Source organism: Dermochelys coriacea, chromosome 7 (assembly GCF_009764565.3).
Source record: "Dermochelys coriacea isolate rDerCor1 chromosome 7, rDerCor1.pri.v4, whole genome shotgun sequence".
In the NCBI taxonomy this organism is placed as follows: domain Eukaryota; kingdom Metazoa; phylum Chordata; order Testudines; family Dermochelyidae; genus Dermochelys; species Dermochelys coriacea.
The window spans coordinates 115,015,649-115,032,796 of record NC_050074.1 but is presented as its reverse complement, the minus strand read 5'-3'; the positions used below and the strand labels follow the sequence as shown (position 1 = coordinate 115,032,796).

Sequence of the window (17,148 nt, the reverse complement as noted above, 5' to 3'; positions counted from 1 at the left end):
AATTATATTATATTAAATATTTGAAATTCATGGCTTTATATTAGCATACTAGGGTCCTTAGCACTCAGCTGAATGCCAAGTTGGGGAATTTTTCTGTTTTGTTTTTTTCTGATTATAATAATTTACTTAACTTTCCTAGCACTGTGCACTATTATAGTGAATGTAGGTGCTACTACAATATACACAATAATACAGTAATCAAGGTGAGAGATTTCTTAACTCAGAGAACAAGGGTTTTAGTAGTGGTGACAGGGAAGGAAGGAAGGGGTGTGTGTGTGTGTGTGTGTGTGTGTGTGTTGATATTAAACAGGAAAGTGACTCAAGACTTAGCGAACATTTGGATAAGGAGAAAAGGACCAAGAGAAATATCAGAGTTTGTGAACCTGGGGAGATGAAGGTTAAGAAGAATAAGGCTGGAGATAAAAGGACAATAAAATGGGTTAGTATTCCAATTTATGTAAAATATTCATCTAACAAAAAATGCAGTAAAAAGAGTGAAGAAAGCTTGGTTTTAAAATAAAAATTTTTTAACAGACATTTTGTTTTTCAAATCTATATACTTCAGGCTTTAAAAGTATATATAACTTAAAGTTCGGGAGGTTTTAAACTCCATTTGTGTCCCTACAGCCAGCCATCCGCTCACTCTCAAATACTGCCCTATTAGCTCTTGAAGGGTGGGTATACCTTCTAGTGGAAAACCTGAGTCAGGAGTTGGATATGATCTCAGTTTTAGCTTTTTCTTCTAGTAAATAAAACTTTAACGATGCACACCTGCAACTGTAGCTCTGTTGAACTTAGAAAGCAGATGTGTGCTTCAAAAAGAAGAAGAAAAAGTTTTAAAAGGCCTTCTTTGGCCATACTGTTCTCCTTTCAGTAACCTTTCACCAGAAACCTGGGATTTTTTTTAAGTTAAACTGTTTCAGTATGTTTCCTAAAATAATCTAAAGATTGACTGCAGGCTAAACAAATTGTTGAATGCAATGATTGGGCCTTCGGGGATTAAGGAATTGGGGAATGGGCCTGAAATAGGAGTTCAGGAAGAGCTCTAGACAGCTTCAGAAAGTCAGAGTTGGACACGAAAAGATTTTTAAAAACAATGAAAAGATTTGATGCAGATGGTACAGTGTGTTTCTTCTACTTTTCTCCTAAACTTTTTTAAAACATTCCCCCTGAAAAGATATGTCCAGTAAAATGGAGATGATATTTTAAGAATGTTAAGATACGATTATGATTATTAATGTAGTGCCTCGATGGGCTGATGTTCAGTGTATAAGAAAAACCTTAGAAATGTAGATATAATACCCTATATGCATAAGAGTCTAAAACCACTTTGCAAACTATACACATACAGCATCACTGAAATGATAGAGGATGTCAGCCTGGTGGACAACTTGTTTCACAATGGAAGGGATAGCGGAAGTTTTGGCCAGACATCGCGGGAAACTTCTGTTTTGACAAAAAGAGATTTGGGATCTTTTAATGTCTATGCAGAGCAGAAATGCTGGGGTAGGTATGGGAATGGTCTGTACTACTTCTTCCCACCAGCCAGAGGTGGGGAGGGGTGCTCGACCCTTGCTGTGCCCCAGGTGCAGCCCCCACTCCTCCCTTCCCCCCCCAAGGCCACATCCCCACCCTGCCTCTTCCCACCCTGTTCCATCTCCTCCCCCAAGGCACCCGCCTTTGCTCCTCTCCCTCCCCTCCAGCGCCTCCTGCATGCCACAAAACAGCCAGTTGTGGTGGGCAGGAGGCACTGGAAGGGAGGGTGAGGCTCTGATCGGCGGGGCTGCCAGCGGGCGGGAGGCACTGCAGGGGCTGCCGGTGGCTGCTCAGCACAACCGGGTTTTTTTCCCATGAGTGCTCCAGCCCCGGAGCACCCACGGAGTTGGCGCCTATGCTCTTAGGCAGAGTCAGACTTGTTTGCTGCTAAAAACCTCCAATTTTGATTTGCCTGAGTGCTTTGCCCTGCTATAGGGTTCCACTACTGCTTGTGACAAAAAATAGCTTCGGGTAGGCAGCTCACAGGGAGATGGTGGCTTAATGCCTGGAAGTCTCCCTGCTGAAGAGGTTTGCAGGAGATAGGCTGGGAGGCGGTGAGGGGGGTTCAAACTGTGGGTCGTTTTAAGCCGGCCTGCAAGCTCCCACTGGGGAGCAGGGTCAGGGGCCGCACCATGGTTCCCGGAAGCCGCAGCCTGGCCCCGCTCCAATGGCCCTCTCTAGCGCTTCAATGGGAGCTGCAGGGGCAGTGCCTGTGAATGGGGCAGCACACAGAGCTTTCTGGTTACGCTGCCGCATAGGAGCCAGAGAAGGGACATGCCGCTGCTTCTGGGAGCCACTTGAGGTAAGTGGCGCTGGGAGCCTGCACTCCTGAGCCTCTCCCTATACCTCCACTCCCTCCCCCAGCCCTGACCCCCTTCTGCCCTCCAAACCTCTCGATCCCAGCCTGGGGCACATTCTTACACCCCAAAGTCATCATCCCCAGTCCCACCCTGAACTCCTAATTTCTGGCCCCACCCCGGAGCCCGCACCCCCAACCGGAGCCCTCACCACCACCCCCCGCACCTCAACCCCAATTTTGTGAGCATTCGTGGCCCGCCATACAATTTCTATTCCCAGATGTGGCCCTCGGGCCATAACGTTTGCCCCACCCCTGAGATAGGCAGACCAGAAGTGAGAAACTTGCTCTATGAAGGGGGGCAGTGATGACTAGGGATATTGGGATAGGGGAAGGAGAGCTGTTCCCAGAGAAGGGATGGAAAAGGTGACAGAACAATGAGGGTGGCAGGTTGGTGCAGGTTGCTGCAGGTTGGTGGTGAGAGTGAGAAGAAATAGGGGCTGAATTTACTTGTCTCCCATTCCTTACTTTGTAAGAGTGAAAATACTTGGTGTTTCTGTGGCTTAATGTATGATCTGGATATTTGAAGGCACACTGCCTTTTTTCCCTTCTGCTTTACTACTACTGGAAACGTGCATTAATGGTCACATAAAACATGCATGCGAGTATCTTTTTCCAAATTATTGTACTGTACACTAACTTCAGAGTATTTTTTGACATTCTAACATTTTATTTGATGATCGCATGGTGCAAGTACCATCTTAACATACAACAGTATGATGCCAGAATGATGGAACTTGAGCAATATGCTGCTGTGACATGAGATGCCTGAACACAAGAATCTGTTGTTTTAAGATGATCAGAAACATCAACTATATCTACATGCATATACACACGTTTATTATCTGGATCTTCAATAGGTTTATCTCAAAATAAAGCTCACTTTCCATTGGACTAAATGCCACACAAGGTCTTTATCTGATATGTTCTTGCTCGTATCTGCAGCAGCACTATTTCTGTTTTCAAAGTCGCATTCAGGCTGTTATTTTAAACCCTGGGGCATATTTAGTTCATGTTATCAGTAGACCAGAAATTGCCTGTTGGCAATTTCTATAAGAAGAAATACTTTTTAATATTCAGAAACAGTTTGGCAGAGGTCCAAATTTGTGCTTTTGTATAATCCTTGAAACTAAGGTTTAAATCTGGGGTATATTAAAATGGCAACACATTCATCAGTTCACACAGTAGTGTGCACAATTTAGATTAAATTGGCTTTTAAAAAAAAACAACCCGAAATCTCCTCTGGGCTCACATATTGTAGGATATATTTAAATCAAATGCAGATTAAAAATCATTGAAATAACTAACTTTCTTAGATTCCTACCACAAAACCATTTATGTCATTTAAAATTCTATGAAGGCAGGAACTGTGTAGCAAAAATAACAACTTTTAGCTTGGCAGCCATCTTTACAGAGTAAATCCAGTGAGCAGTAACAATCAAAAATGCATTGTAGCAGAAAATTACTTTTGCTGAAACAGGAGACAGAAAACCGTATTGTATTTTTGTATGCCAAGTTCCTTTTTTGTAGCAAGAAGGGAAGGGATTGCCTTTTTTAATCTCATAGTACATTAGAAAGGGGGAGCAGTTAATTTCTCTCATTATTTATATGGCACCATAATTGTGCATGACACTGTAGAGTGGGTGGGATGTGCTCAATGGTTAACAGAATCCTGCTTCAAAGATAGACACTACAAAATAATACAGAACATACTAAATAAAGAGTGGAGCTTTAATGCCTTGCATGTTAAATGGGTCCTTAGAATCTTTGAATTAGGAAGTGGAGCGAACTGGATGTACATTATCCATAATTCCAGATGTTTTGAATGCTGGGAAGAAAACATGGGATTAGTATTTACTTTTGGGGGATTCTGTGCCACTGTGCAATGCAGAATTTTGCAGAAATTAATGTTGTGCACACAGAATTTCCTTTTTTCCCCACAGAAATGGGCCGCAGAGATGTTGGCCGCCACTAGGAGACGCTGGACCTGGCAAACCCCAGCTCATAAATAAAAGACAAGGCCAGGGGGGAGTGAGCGGGAACGGGAGGGTTTCCAGCAGTTGCCGTTTCCAGCATGTCCTGAAGGAAGGTGACCGCGATGTGCAGGAAACTCCCGGCAAGCCCAGGACCCAGCATCAGGCTGTTTCTCCCTCTGGATCCCTAGGTTCTAGGAGATAGAGTCTGTGAGTGTCTTGGCCGGGGGCAGCCCGCAGCTGGGCTCTGTGGCATAGAGGATATGAGTGTCTGGGCTGGGCAGAGGGACCCTGCAGCTGGCCTCTGGTGGGTAGGGGGTGGTGGTGAGAGTGTGTGTGGGCTGGGGGGGCCCTGCAATTTGCTTCTGGGGGGAGAATGTGTGGGCTGGGGGGGGCTGCAATTGGGCTCGGGGGGGAGGGAGGGAGAGTGCGGGAGGCGCTGCAGTTGGGCTCTGGGGAGGGGTGGGGGTGTGAGTGTCTCTGCTGGAGCGGCCCTGCAGTTGGGCTCTGGAGGGGGTGTATGTCTCTGGCCCCCCAGTTGGGCTCTGCAGGGAGGGGGCAGAGAAGCAGGAACTGGGTTGTCACAGAGGTTTCTTTAACTCTCTACTCCTAGGGAGGGTTTTGTGTGTCTATTGTTGCTGACAGGTATTATGAAAAAAATTACCAAAATAATTGAAAATAGCATGGTTAGATAATGTTATTTTGACAAAATGTGCAGAATATTGCAGAATTTTTAATTTTTTAATGCAAAATTCCCCCATGAGTAAGTGTTGGATGGAAGAGACAAAGGAAATGGCTAGGATGGCAGCTTAGGTGGGAGTGTATGGTGAAGCAGTGAGCGGATACAAAGATGGAGGGGAGGTGCAGGCACTTGAGGGGGAGGAGGAGAAGCTTGAACTTTATTGGCTCACGCTTTTCCTCTACATAAAATACTTAAGAAATGTAGGAGACCAGGTCAGAGCAGTAGGAAAAGATGATGATTTTGGCAGCTTTGTTTTAGATGCATTAGAGCAGGGCAGCCCATAGGGGGAGATGTTGCAGTTTTTGAGCCAGAATATGAGGGCATTGACTGCTGTTTTGACAGTAAGACTAAAGAAGACAAGATGAATTTGAGATATTATAGAGGAAATAGTGGCAGGATTTGACAAGGACATGAATGTAAGAGGTAACAGGAAGGAGAACAATCAAAGATTGCACCATGGTTGTGAGTGTGGGTAACAGGAAGAATGGTATTGCTGGCAGGAAAAGTGAGGAAGAGAATGAGTTTGAGAGAAAAGAGTAACTTCCTTTAGACCAGTGGTTCTCAAACTTTTGTACTGGTGACCCCTTTCACATAGCAAGCCTCTGAGTGCAGACCCTCTCCCCTTATAAATTAAAAACACTTTTTTTAATATATTTAACACCATTATAAATGCAGGAGGCAAAGCGTGGTTTGGGATGGAGGCTGACGGCTCACAACCGCCCCTGAGAGCTCCCGAATCCCAGTTTGAGACGTACTGGACCAAATTTGCTGTTGGTATAACTTCATTGACTTAATTGAACTTGCTCCCATTTATGCCTGTAGTGAATTTGTTCATTGAATGGAAGGTGTTGGCAAGACATCGAAGAAGAGTGGTCAGAGAGGGCAGATGGAGATGTGCAGAGATGGACAGAGATCACAGGTGGATAAATATTTGAGAATAATTATTGTAGAAGTGGTAGCTGAATCAATAAGAGCTGATCAAATGAGTTAAGGATATTAGCGTAGAGGAAGAAAAGGCAAGGACCTAGGATGGAATACAGTAGAATTCAGGGCTTTGGAGCTGTACTCTGGCTCCGCTCCAGCTCCAGGCAAAAACCTGCAGCTCCACTGCTATGGAGCTGCTCCGCACTCCAGCTCTGGGCTCCGCTCCAAAGCCCTGGTAGAATTCCAGCTAAGACACCTGTAGTAATACTCTTTTTCGCTACTGATACTGAATTGTAACTAATTTTGGTTTCTGTTGAAATGAAGGCGCTATTCTCTTGAGAGTATTATTAATGGAAACTCTATAGATTTGTTGTAGACATTACAGTGTTTGAGTGAGAATTTATTGTCGAACATTATTTTTTAACCACAACCTAAAATACAAAACAATTCAAAGCTCTTTTATTCTACTACATGAGGACTCTGAAGTGTGTTGCAGAAATCAAATTGAAAGGAAAATCTGATAGTTGCCACTGTCTTTAAAAACTTGTTTTTTAGGATTCAGTTTATTAATACAAGGCATGTTGTGTATTTACAATTTCATTTATGATGATATTCTGTCAACACTGTATAACAGAAAGGAAAGAAAACATTCTTCTGAGATTTTCTATGTGAGGTGCTGAAAGGTTGATGTAACTTGTGTAAAGATTTTAAAAAATCAGTCTGTCAGTATAAAGTATAAACTAAGCTTGTTTTTTCACAAAGAAAGATTGATTTAATCCTTGGCATACGTATTTCAGTGCCTTGGACCTCTACTGCTGTATACAGAAAGTAAGTTTTCAAATGTTATCTGAAAGTTTCATTGCTTAGTGGTTTTAAACACTTCCATGTTTTTCCACATCTTAAAATTATTATATTAATTTGTGATTATTTAGTTTTTAAAAAGACTGACAACGAAACAAGCGTTCACCTTTGCAGAAATTACTTTAACACAGTAAAGAGCTGTACTTTGATTTAATGCCTAGTTTATCTGTATTGTTTGTTTCATTTGTTTAATATTGCATAACATACTGTACAAATTATACACAGGCTAATTGTAAAGATTTCCTAAGCATACACTGTATTAAAAATGGGCTGGAAGAATAGATCAGATACACAGTTATCTATGAATATTTGAAGACTCTGTTCAGTAATCAGAGAGAGTTTAGTGTGGTACAAAAAGGGTTAAAATGGAGTAAGTAGTTGAAATCACAAAAAGGAAAACTAGGCTGAAAAAACTCCTAATGGTAAGATCTGTTGTACTGTAGAATAGTCACCTATGAGAACTGTGGGAAACCCTATTATATGAGGCATTTAAAGTAAGACTGGACAACGTACTAGAAAACATATTAAGAATGGCCATACTAGATCAGACCTGTGGTCTGTGCAGTCCTGTATCATGTCTTCTGACAGTGGCCAATGCCAGATGCTTCAGTGGGAATGAACAGAACAGGGCACTTATTGAGTGATCCATCCATCCCCTGTTGAAAGAAACTATCCTGCAATGGCAAGTAGAAGGAGTAGGGCTCTGATTCTGAAATCAGATCTATGCAGTTAGACACTTACCCAATGGGGCTTCCTATGGGTGTATATCAACACTGCAGCTGGGAGCACATCTCCCAGCTCAGGTAGACAGACACATGCTAGCTCTGCATTAGCTAGCACACTAAAAATAACTGTGTGGATGTTGTGGCAGGGCAGTGGCTTGGGTTAACCACCCTAGTTCAAACCCTGGCAGTCGGGTGGGCTTGGACTGAGGCTGCTAGCCCAAGCCACTGCCCATCACAACATCCACACTTACTTTTAGTATGGTAGTTGAGCAAAGCTAGCACAAGAGTTTGTCTACTCAGGCAGGGAGGCGTGCTCCCAGCTGCAGTGTTGACATACCTACTGACTTCAGTATTCTCAGACTAAAAACTTAAAAATGTGTTTCAGTGGAGTCCAATAAATTCCCTCCTCCCACCTACCCAGAAACATGTACTTTACAAAATATTCCTCACTGCCATGTACTCTTTCGTTCTTTACTATCACTCCACCTGATTTACCACCACTGCATAATACAGTTATAGTATAAGAAACAGAGTGACGTCTATATTCAGGTAGTATACACATTTCTATTCAAAGGAATCGTTTTTGTTTCTTTAACACTTTCCCTTTTACCTGTTAGACTGAAATTTTGGCAGGTGTTCAGTGTGCAAGAACTTCTTAAAATCTGAGCCAAAAGTTTCAACCGTTTTCCAGAATGAAAAATATTTTCCCATTATTTAAAAAAAACAAAACATGCAAGCTAGAAACTTGAAATCTTGGCAGGGAGTTGGTGTCTTGGTTGCTAATGTGCCTGTGGGTGATCTGGTGATTTGTCAATGGTATAAGAGTTTAAAAACATGTTTGTGTGTTTTGTGCATGCACGAGCATGCTTGATTGTTACACAATATATTCACAAGGAGAGAGAGAGGAGATGCAGCAGGGGCAAAAGCCTTTCAGCTTCTGTTCACCCTACCCCACCCCACCCATGGCTCCCATCCAAGCACTATAGGAGGTCTTCATACTGTCGACCTATAGTACCACTTTGACAGATTTACTCTGGTCCTTCCGATTAGGAGTCCTGTCTGGTGAACCGCAGAGAATTCACCTGAGAAGCAAACTGCTTCATAATCAAAGTTGGTAGCTCTGCTCTTGAAGTAATTTCATTTGCCATTTCCCCCTCTCCCTGCTCCTGTTTATAATGGCTAGGAGTATGGATAAGGAGAGCCTTGAAATTGAAGGCTCAGCACAGAAACACTCAACTTCCTGAGTGCTACTCTCTCCTAAAGGAATAATACAAATTGGAAGTGGGGTGCTTGGAATCTCTGGTGTCATAAACTTTTTCTGTATGCATGGTAAAAAGAAAAGTTGACATCAGATGAAGAAAAGAATACAAAAAATGGTCAATTATCTTGAATTTGGCCCTTCGCACTCTACTCTGGCGAGGGATGCATGGGGAGGGTACTATGCGCAGCCTGCAATGGAGCAGGGAATGGATTCTAGAACGGACAGTGGGGACTGGTCAGTGCCCTGGGGCATGGGGTTCTCCGATCCTCCACTGCAAATCAGCACACCCAAAGCCCTCCACTAGCAACCAAGTTGGAGAGGATAGTTCGATGCATGATGGGGGGGGGGTTCCCAATACTCCCCAGTGCAAAATATCATGCACATACCCCTCTGCCTGCAAGCCAGATGTTGAGAAAGGGAGGAGAAAACCTTCCAGCTGAGCCTCTGCTGCTATCCCAACCCAACTTTTCTTCCCCTCCCCCCCCCCCCAAAATCTCTCTTCCAATCCCTCACTCCAAACTCTCCCTACACATGCTCTCCATGCAGGCTCTATCAGGCAGGGCAAGTGGATGAGGTTGTGCGCCTTGGAACTGTGCTGAAGGGCCAGGATTGGGAGGGGAGTGGAAAGATGCAGTTTGGGAGGGACAGTGCCCCTACACGCCCCCCCCCATCTCCACTCCCTGATGTGATATCACAACATGACAAACGTTGCTCTTATGTGGTAGCTATGTTCCTGTTACCAAGTGGACAATTCACAGTAGGGAAAGTCTCTTCTCAGGGGAAATATTGCTTGTAAGCGGCGGTTGCTCTTACAAGGTGTTGCTGCAAACCAGGGTCTGCTGTACCCTAGATGTTGTTTATGGTTCCAGAACACTTACACTATCCAGAAGCATAAGTGATCTTGGAAAAGTACTGGCTATATTATGCTTTGCCAGGGTTTTCCATTGTATTAAAAATTCTGATTTCTTGTCAAGTAGTAGCTTTATACAACTGCCTAGTTGATGTAATTTTGCTCCATTCAAGAAAAGGAATGAGAGACAATGGGATCATAGCTGTGAGCAGCGCAGTCTGGGAAACAGATTCCAGAACTTGTCTGAACCACAATCCCAGACTATCTGATCTGTTCCACTCAGATCTGTAAGGTTAGGAAGAACAGAGTTCGTGAATTACTTTTGTATAACATAAAAATATAGCTATGGCTAATAGCACTCTAGGATTTTGCTAAGAAAGATTGGGAAATATCATTGTCACATACACAGTTAAATTCCTTTAATATAACAGCATAATCTCTCACCAAAACACAATATAAAACCTTAAATAGGATGTACCACTCTCCTATAAACTGAATACTACAAATAGTACTGTGCTTTCACCTCTGTCCCAACTATAAACAACGTGGGACTGTTTGCGCCTTTTATGTAATATATGTAGTTGTGTCCTGAAATGTAAAAGTATGCAGAAATGATACATAATAAAGGTATACAATGAACCTTGGACACTAATATCGATTAATCCTTCTGAGATAGTTCTGGTTTCTCCTTGCCAAAATATGGTAAATAGAAAATTAAATAGTCTCGGCTTTGTTCCCTGGAAGATTACTAAAAGGTGAAGTGAAGCTTCTTTCTCTTACTTTCTGGCAGGAGAGGAGCAGCGTCCATAAGTGCCAAGTATAATAGAACTAAGTAAACTTAACCTTTGTCATGAAAAGAAAATTAACTAGAAATGAAAAACTTACTTTGAATTTTATGAAAGCAGAGAAAAAGTAGTCAAGGAACTTAAGGATAGTGACTAGCTGATTGTTTCCATCTTATTTATGGAATACCTAGGGTGGCTGCTGGTGTACATTACTTGAATTATAATAATACTTTTCACTTATATAGCACCTTTTCTCTTAGGATATCAAGGCTGTTATCCTCTCTTTTTCTTATGGGGAAAATCAGAGGCAGTTTGGGTTCTTTAGCTGATTTCTAAGACTCTGTATTAATCCTCCCTAAAATGAAGTACATGAAAAGTTTTATATCTGGCTTGTCATAAGCACTATTTGTTATACTGATGTGTTTCTAATGTTTGTTAAAACATTGAATGCTACAGTATCTCAGTCTCCAACTATTTATTTATATCCTACTTACTAGTTCCAGAGTTCTGTGGTAAGTTTGATTACCAGTTTTAGAATGTAGTTTTCCATTACTGTATTTTTCTAAAGCAGAAAAGCTGTGCAGTAAAATTAAAAGTAATATGTTGATGAGATGAATGCTTGAGAAAATTTTAAATTTCAGTAGAACCATTAGCATCTCCATATTATTACCTGTGAAGGGGTCCAAGCAATCAAGAAAAAAATTTTGATGCACTAAATCTTAACCAGCTTGGGAAGAAATAGCATCTAAACTGTACTGAAATCTTACTTGTAAACCATAGTATTTAGTATTAATGGATAGGTTGTGCAGCCATTACTATATTGAGCTTTGATTTTTATTTTATTTAATTTATATCGCACCTCTTTCACTTTGTAATGAAGTCAGTCATGTTGTGATTTAGGATTGTACTTTGTTTTTAATCTCTTATTCAAACTCTTATTCAGATGCAGGCATGTTTCAGTGCAAGACTCTTTTATTTTTGCTTTCAGATGGTCTTCTTGTTGTTGGTGTCCATTCAGCGAAGTTCCCAAACGAAAAGGTTCTCAATAACATTAAAAGTGCTGTTCTTAGATATAACATTACCCACCCTGTGGTAAATGATGCTGATGCAACACTTTGGCATGAGCTAGAAGTGTCTTGCTGGCCAACTGTGGTCATTCTTGGACCTCGTGGAAATATGCTGTTTTCTCTTGTTGGAGAGGGACACAAAGATAAATTATTTTTATTTACTTCTATTGCTCTAAAGTTCTACAAAGAGAGAGGACAAATTACAGATAACAAAATTGGAATAAAATTGTACAGAGACTCTCTGCCTTCTTCTCCCTTGCTGTTTCCTGGCAAAGTGACTGTAGACAATTCAGGAGATAGACTTGTGATAGCAGATACCGGACATCACAGGATTTTGGTTGTCAGGAAAAATGGGAAAATCCTACATACCATTGGAGGTAAGATTTACATAAATTTCTCAGAATCACGTTATTTTAGAGCATAGGCTTTTCAGAGAAGTCTGCATTCTTTGTGTTCAGCGCTCAGCATATTGTAGACATTTGAAAATAATTACTGATTTTTTTAACTATTTTGTTTAAGCATTTTGCTTACAACTCCCTTTTAAATATTTTTTGGATAGTAAAATAAGTTTTAGAACAAATCTGTGTGAGAGACTCTATGAATACACTTGTTTAAGGTGCCTCATGTTTCTAATTGTTAGAGTAATTTTGACATTTTTATATTTATTTCAACATGCAGTATAGATAGCAGAGTATAGAATCTGTCCAGACAATTACTAGTTGTAGATCGCTTTGTGTACATGGTGCTATACATCTAAATAGCAGGTACTGTGTCGCTCCTTCCCTGACACCACAAAGACAGAATCCACTGCAAGGGAGTGGGTGAGCCAGGGAGATGGGGCGAGACACAAACACCTCCCTCAGTGCACTGAAAATGCAATGCTGATGAACCCTTTCTTATTAGTGGAATCCTGAGGCCAGCTGCTAACTAGGGATTCCCTAGGATTGTTGCTCTTTAACAATCTCACGTAGTGTCTGCAACAAATTAATTGAAGTCTTGTATTGTTGTTGTATAGGAACCTAAAAGTCTAGAAATTGACTAGAAATAATTGTCAAACTGCCTAGTCATTTTTGCCTAACAAAGCAAGAATGCAAAAATAACATACTGCATAGTGAGAAGTAAACTACATGTTTAAATTTAGTTGCTAAGATAGCCTGAGTAGCAAAGGTAATTTTTAATGTCTCTTTAAAAGTGTTCAGCTTTCTCTTTTGTTCACCACACAGACCTAATCATTCTTCTGCACCTCTTGTATGCATTTTTTTGTTATAATCTTACATAAAAAAGTGAACAGTGATTCCATCTTATAGGTGCTTTTGGTCATATCTATATTAAGCGTATACCTGTTATAACAGCCCAATTACAAGCCATCCTACTGACAACCACTATTGACAAATTTTGCTATGGGTCTGATGCAAAACCATTAAAGTCAAAGGAAAGTTTCCCATTACATCAGTGAGTTTTTTGCACCAGGCCCTCTGTGTATATATGGATTATTTCAATTCATCTGCCATTGAATAACACCTGCTTCATTGTAGGATGTAGCAGTTATTAAAACAATGCCAGCAATACTACAGTTTTTAAAACAGGAACCTTATTACTTGAATCACAGCAGATTAAGTAGGCAGAATATAATTATCCAAGTGAAAAATCTGATCAGGACACCAGCGTTAGCACCTTCCACAACAGCAGATGTTTTATGTGAAATTCTTATGACCAGTAAGATGGCGTCTCTAACAGAAAGGTATTCCTTAATATGATGTTGGGTTAGCCATTCAATAGTGATTCAAAGGGAAGAGTACTATCTATTTTAATTAATAAGACCACTTATCACATCTTGTGCAGTCCCTGAGAGGTCTTGCATCCAAGTACTTTTTGAGCTTGATTCTGCATAACTAATTAAATTTGGCATTGTCACATCCTGTATTTGCTATCTGTAAACCCTAAACAGTCATCTTACAATTTATATGTAAAAGTTAATAGTAATTTGTTTATTTTAGTGACTCAGTAAAAGAGCTGTGGGCAGAAAACAATGTAGTGAAGATTATAATTAAGTAATAAGTGTTGGTATCCACTGAGGTTATAATAACTGGATTTGCGTCAGAGATCGTGATGCAAACTTAATAAAGACTAAATGTCTTCCTGTGACAGCTGCAGCTAATTCATTTTACAGTATACTCTGTCTCTGATTGTAAGATATGATACTTACGTTTACAGTTTTTTATGTAGATCATGATGCTCTTCTGTCTCCTTATCGTGCTGTCTAGAAGGCTAACTAGATCCATTCTTCATGCTGCCCTTTACATGCAGTTCAATACCTCTTTGTTGCTAATAATTACTGATCAAGAACTGTTTTTGCTAGCTGAACATTACCTTGATTTGTAGCTTATCCAGAACACTAAATAATTGAAGTAAATAAAAGAAAAGTAATGAAGTTAAAATGTTTGTAGCTAATTTGCTTTGATGTAGCCAGGATTAAAATACAGAGGGATGGTTTTTCTGAAATTGTGTCTTTTAGTCCAAGAAAAGAGGAGCAATTTAGAATCCCAATAAAAGACTTTTATTGTGAATGTTGCTTGAGTGGAGAATCCATGTATGCCTAGAACTTGAGGAGAAAAATGTCAGAATATTGAATTGTATCATTGCTGTTGCACAGCAAGGTGATTCTAAAATGAAACTATATAGAAGAGATCTAAAAAATAACTGAACTGTATGCAGAGCTGCAAAAGCACCTTGTGGAAAATGCTTAAATCTGTAAAATAATTGTAAATGTGATTGCTTACTGTTTTTTCCTTTTTTTGCAGTGTGAAATTTTATTCTCTTAATTGGGTTGTTTCATGTTTAGGACCAAACAGTGGGAGAAAAGATGGAAGATTTTCAGAGGCAACATTCAATTCACCACAGGGAGTGGCTATAAAGAATAACATTATTTTTGTAGCTGATACAGAAAACCATCTGATTAGAAAGGTAAAATTTTCATTTAAAAGCAAGTTAAAGGATAACAGTGGAAATTCTATTCCCAGTTGCACAGATGAAAATTGACATCAAAGAAATTATTCACAAATTATGCTGTGTAACTGAGAGTAGAATTTGGCCCAGTATTTATCAATAACTAAACCAATACTTTTTTCCCAATTTGTTTTTAGAGGAATGATGTCCACTTTTGCTATATTTAAATACTTGAAAACTATTAATGACAGCAGTTTAATACTTTCCTAATGGAAAATGTTCAATAATAATTGAAATATTGTGTGCCAAGACATTTTTTTCCAGTAAAATGATGCATACATGATTGTCCTGACAAACCCCTGATTTGCCTATTATTTGGCTATGAGAAATATCTAGTGTTAGTAATGAATATGGAAATTGTTTTCCCTTCATTTCAAGTTACAAACCTAACATCATATTCTTATTTACAGTACAAGTATTGTGGCGCTGAGGTAGAGTAGGTCTCATAGTTTTTGTAGAGCTATTCAGTAGAGTAACAAGCCACAAGTAATCATTTATATTCTTATAAATTTAGGATTCTCACTATGTGAATTTATAGACTCAGTTCCTCCCAGTTATTAAATGAAGGGCTATGCTGTCATAAATGCGGTACTCCTTAAATTTGTGATTTGGATCTTGGATGTGACCTGTGATTGATTCAGAAGACCCAGGAGTTGAAGTTCATGGGAGCAAAAAGACGACATCTTACTGATTGAAAGTATTTTCTACATACCATAGAAACTTATTGCTTTAGCACATAGTTATTCCTAGATGATTAACCATTGCCCTTTTTGTGAAGGGGTACCTCGATAGCACAATCTTTAAAGAATTGAGGTAATCTAAAGCTATTTTTGTGTGCTTTCAGTTGTTTTTGATGCTGGCAAAAGACCAATTTAAATGTAAAAGTGGAATTATTGGTACAGATGTGGTGTAATATTGCATATAAACAGACTCTTTATTCCTTTTTTACATAATCATCAAGAGTAATTAATGGCAAATTGGAGGAAGACTCAATCAGAAAATCCTTTGTGAAAATTGAAAATGAATGCAGGAGGAGAGAGGGGGATTGGGAAGGCAGAAATGAACAGAACATTCTTTTTCACTGAAATAGGCATAAATTAAGCTTTGTCTACACTAGCACTTGTGGAGGAGTGGAGAGCTCCTACACAGGAGACCTTATAGCTGTGCAGCTGCAGTGGTGTAAGATCTGTAGTGTAGACATAGCCTGAGTTGCATATCTTACTAATTAATTAAATTGTAGAGTATCATTTGCTGTGTGCACATTATGATACATGGTATGTTTTTGTGTGTATATTTTTTTAAAACACGTTGTTTTATTTTAAAATAAAATTCTAACATAAGTGTCCATTGTCCATGCAAGAAGACCTGATATATTTCTTTAGTTGCTTTGACTTAATGATGACAGAAAGGTCATTTACCATTTTGGTGCAGATGGAAAATAAATTGAGGCTTTTCAATAAGTCTACTAATTTTAGCAAAGTTGTTAATTGTCTTGTAAAATACCTGACTCTCAAATTGGCAATCAGTTTCTGTCTGTAGGCAACTTGTTACATAGCAGACTTTCTGTTTTAGGGTAAGTCTACACAGGAGCTAGAGCTGTAATTCCTAGCTTGTAAACATATCCACTCTAGCCCTGATCAAACTAGCTTGTTAAAAACTAGAAATGAAGCCTCCATGGCATGAGCAGTGCGTTGGGCTAACCACCCGTGAGAATGGTCCTGTCTGAAACCATAGGCACATACTTGGAGCGGCTTGCCCGTTCCATCGCTTACAAAACCACAGCTATACTTCTATTTTTAGTGTGCTCACTCGATGAGAGCTTAGCACAGGTGTAATTACCCAACTGGGAAATTACATCTCCTGCTCCAGTGTAGACATACCCTAGATATTTAGATCAGTTAGCGAAGGAAGAAGTCAATATCACTGCCTATAAAATTATTGCATGTATTACTTTTTTCCCCTCATAGATTGACCTTGAATTAGAGATGGTGAACACTGTAGCAGGCATTGGAATACAAGGCACGGACAAGGAGGGTGGAGCAAAAGGAGAGGAGCAGCCCATCAGCTCACCATGGGATGTGATCTTTGGAAGTTCAGGTCTTGTATCAATTGAGCTTGAAATTTTGCACATTTAAATAAGAATTTTGGCATATTTAAATCAGCTTGCTCAATATTTTTTTTTTTTTACTAATTATCTAATTCTTAGATGTAAAATCAGTTTTTTTTCATAATCTTGCCTAATGAGCTATGGCTTTCATACACACAGATACCACAGTTTTCCGCAGGTATCAAATCCAGGATTGTTAGCATAAAAACTTAAGGTTCTGCTACCTGAGGAGAACTTCGTGAATTGTAGGAGGCTGAATAATCCCTGAGATCAGACGCTAGAGGGAGTCATGATCACTTGCACTAGCCCAGGGGTAGGCAACCTATGGCACGCGTGCCAAAGGCGGCACGCAAGCTGATTTTCAGTGGCACTCTCAATACCTGAGTCCTGGCCGCCGGTCCGGGGGGCTCTGCATTTTAATTTAATTTTAAATGAAGCTTCCTAAACATTTTAAA

At 40.0% G+C, this 17,148-nt stretch overlaps 1 protein-coding gene across 3 annotated transcripts in view; it reads left to right on the top strand.

The window, feature by feature from the left end:
• Positions 1-17,148, top strand: part of NHLRC2 (NHL repeat containing 2) — a 56,043-nt gene that overhangs the window by 8,623 nt on the left and 30,272 nt on the right. For 2 of the 3 annotated variants that reach the window (XM_043520048.1, XM_043520049.1), the window contains exons 3-5: positions 11,502-11,957; positions 14,423-14,544; positions 16,554-16,683. In XM_043520048.1, coding sequence (XP_043375983.1) covers positions 11,502-11,957; positions 14,423-14,544; positions 16,554-16,683 — 708 coding nt within the window. Of the gene's footprint in view, positions 1-310; positions 440-11,501; positions 11,958-14,422; positions 14,545-16,553; positions 16,684-17,148 lie in introns of all 3 variants that reach the window. The other variant, XM_038408392.2, reaches the window with a different exon arrangement.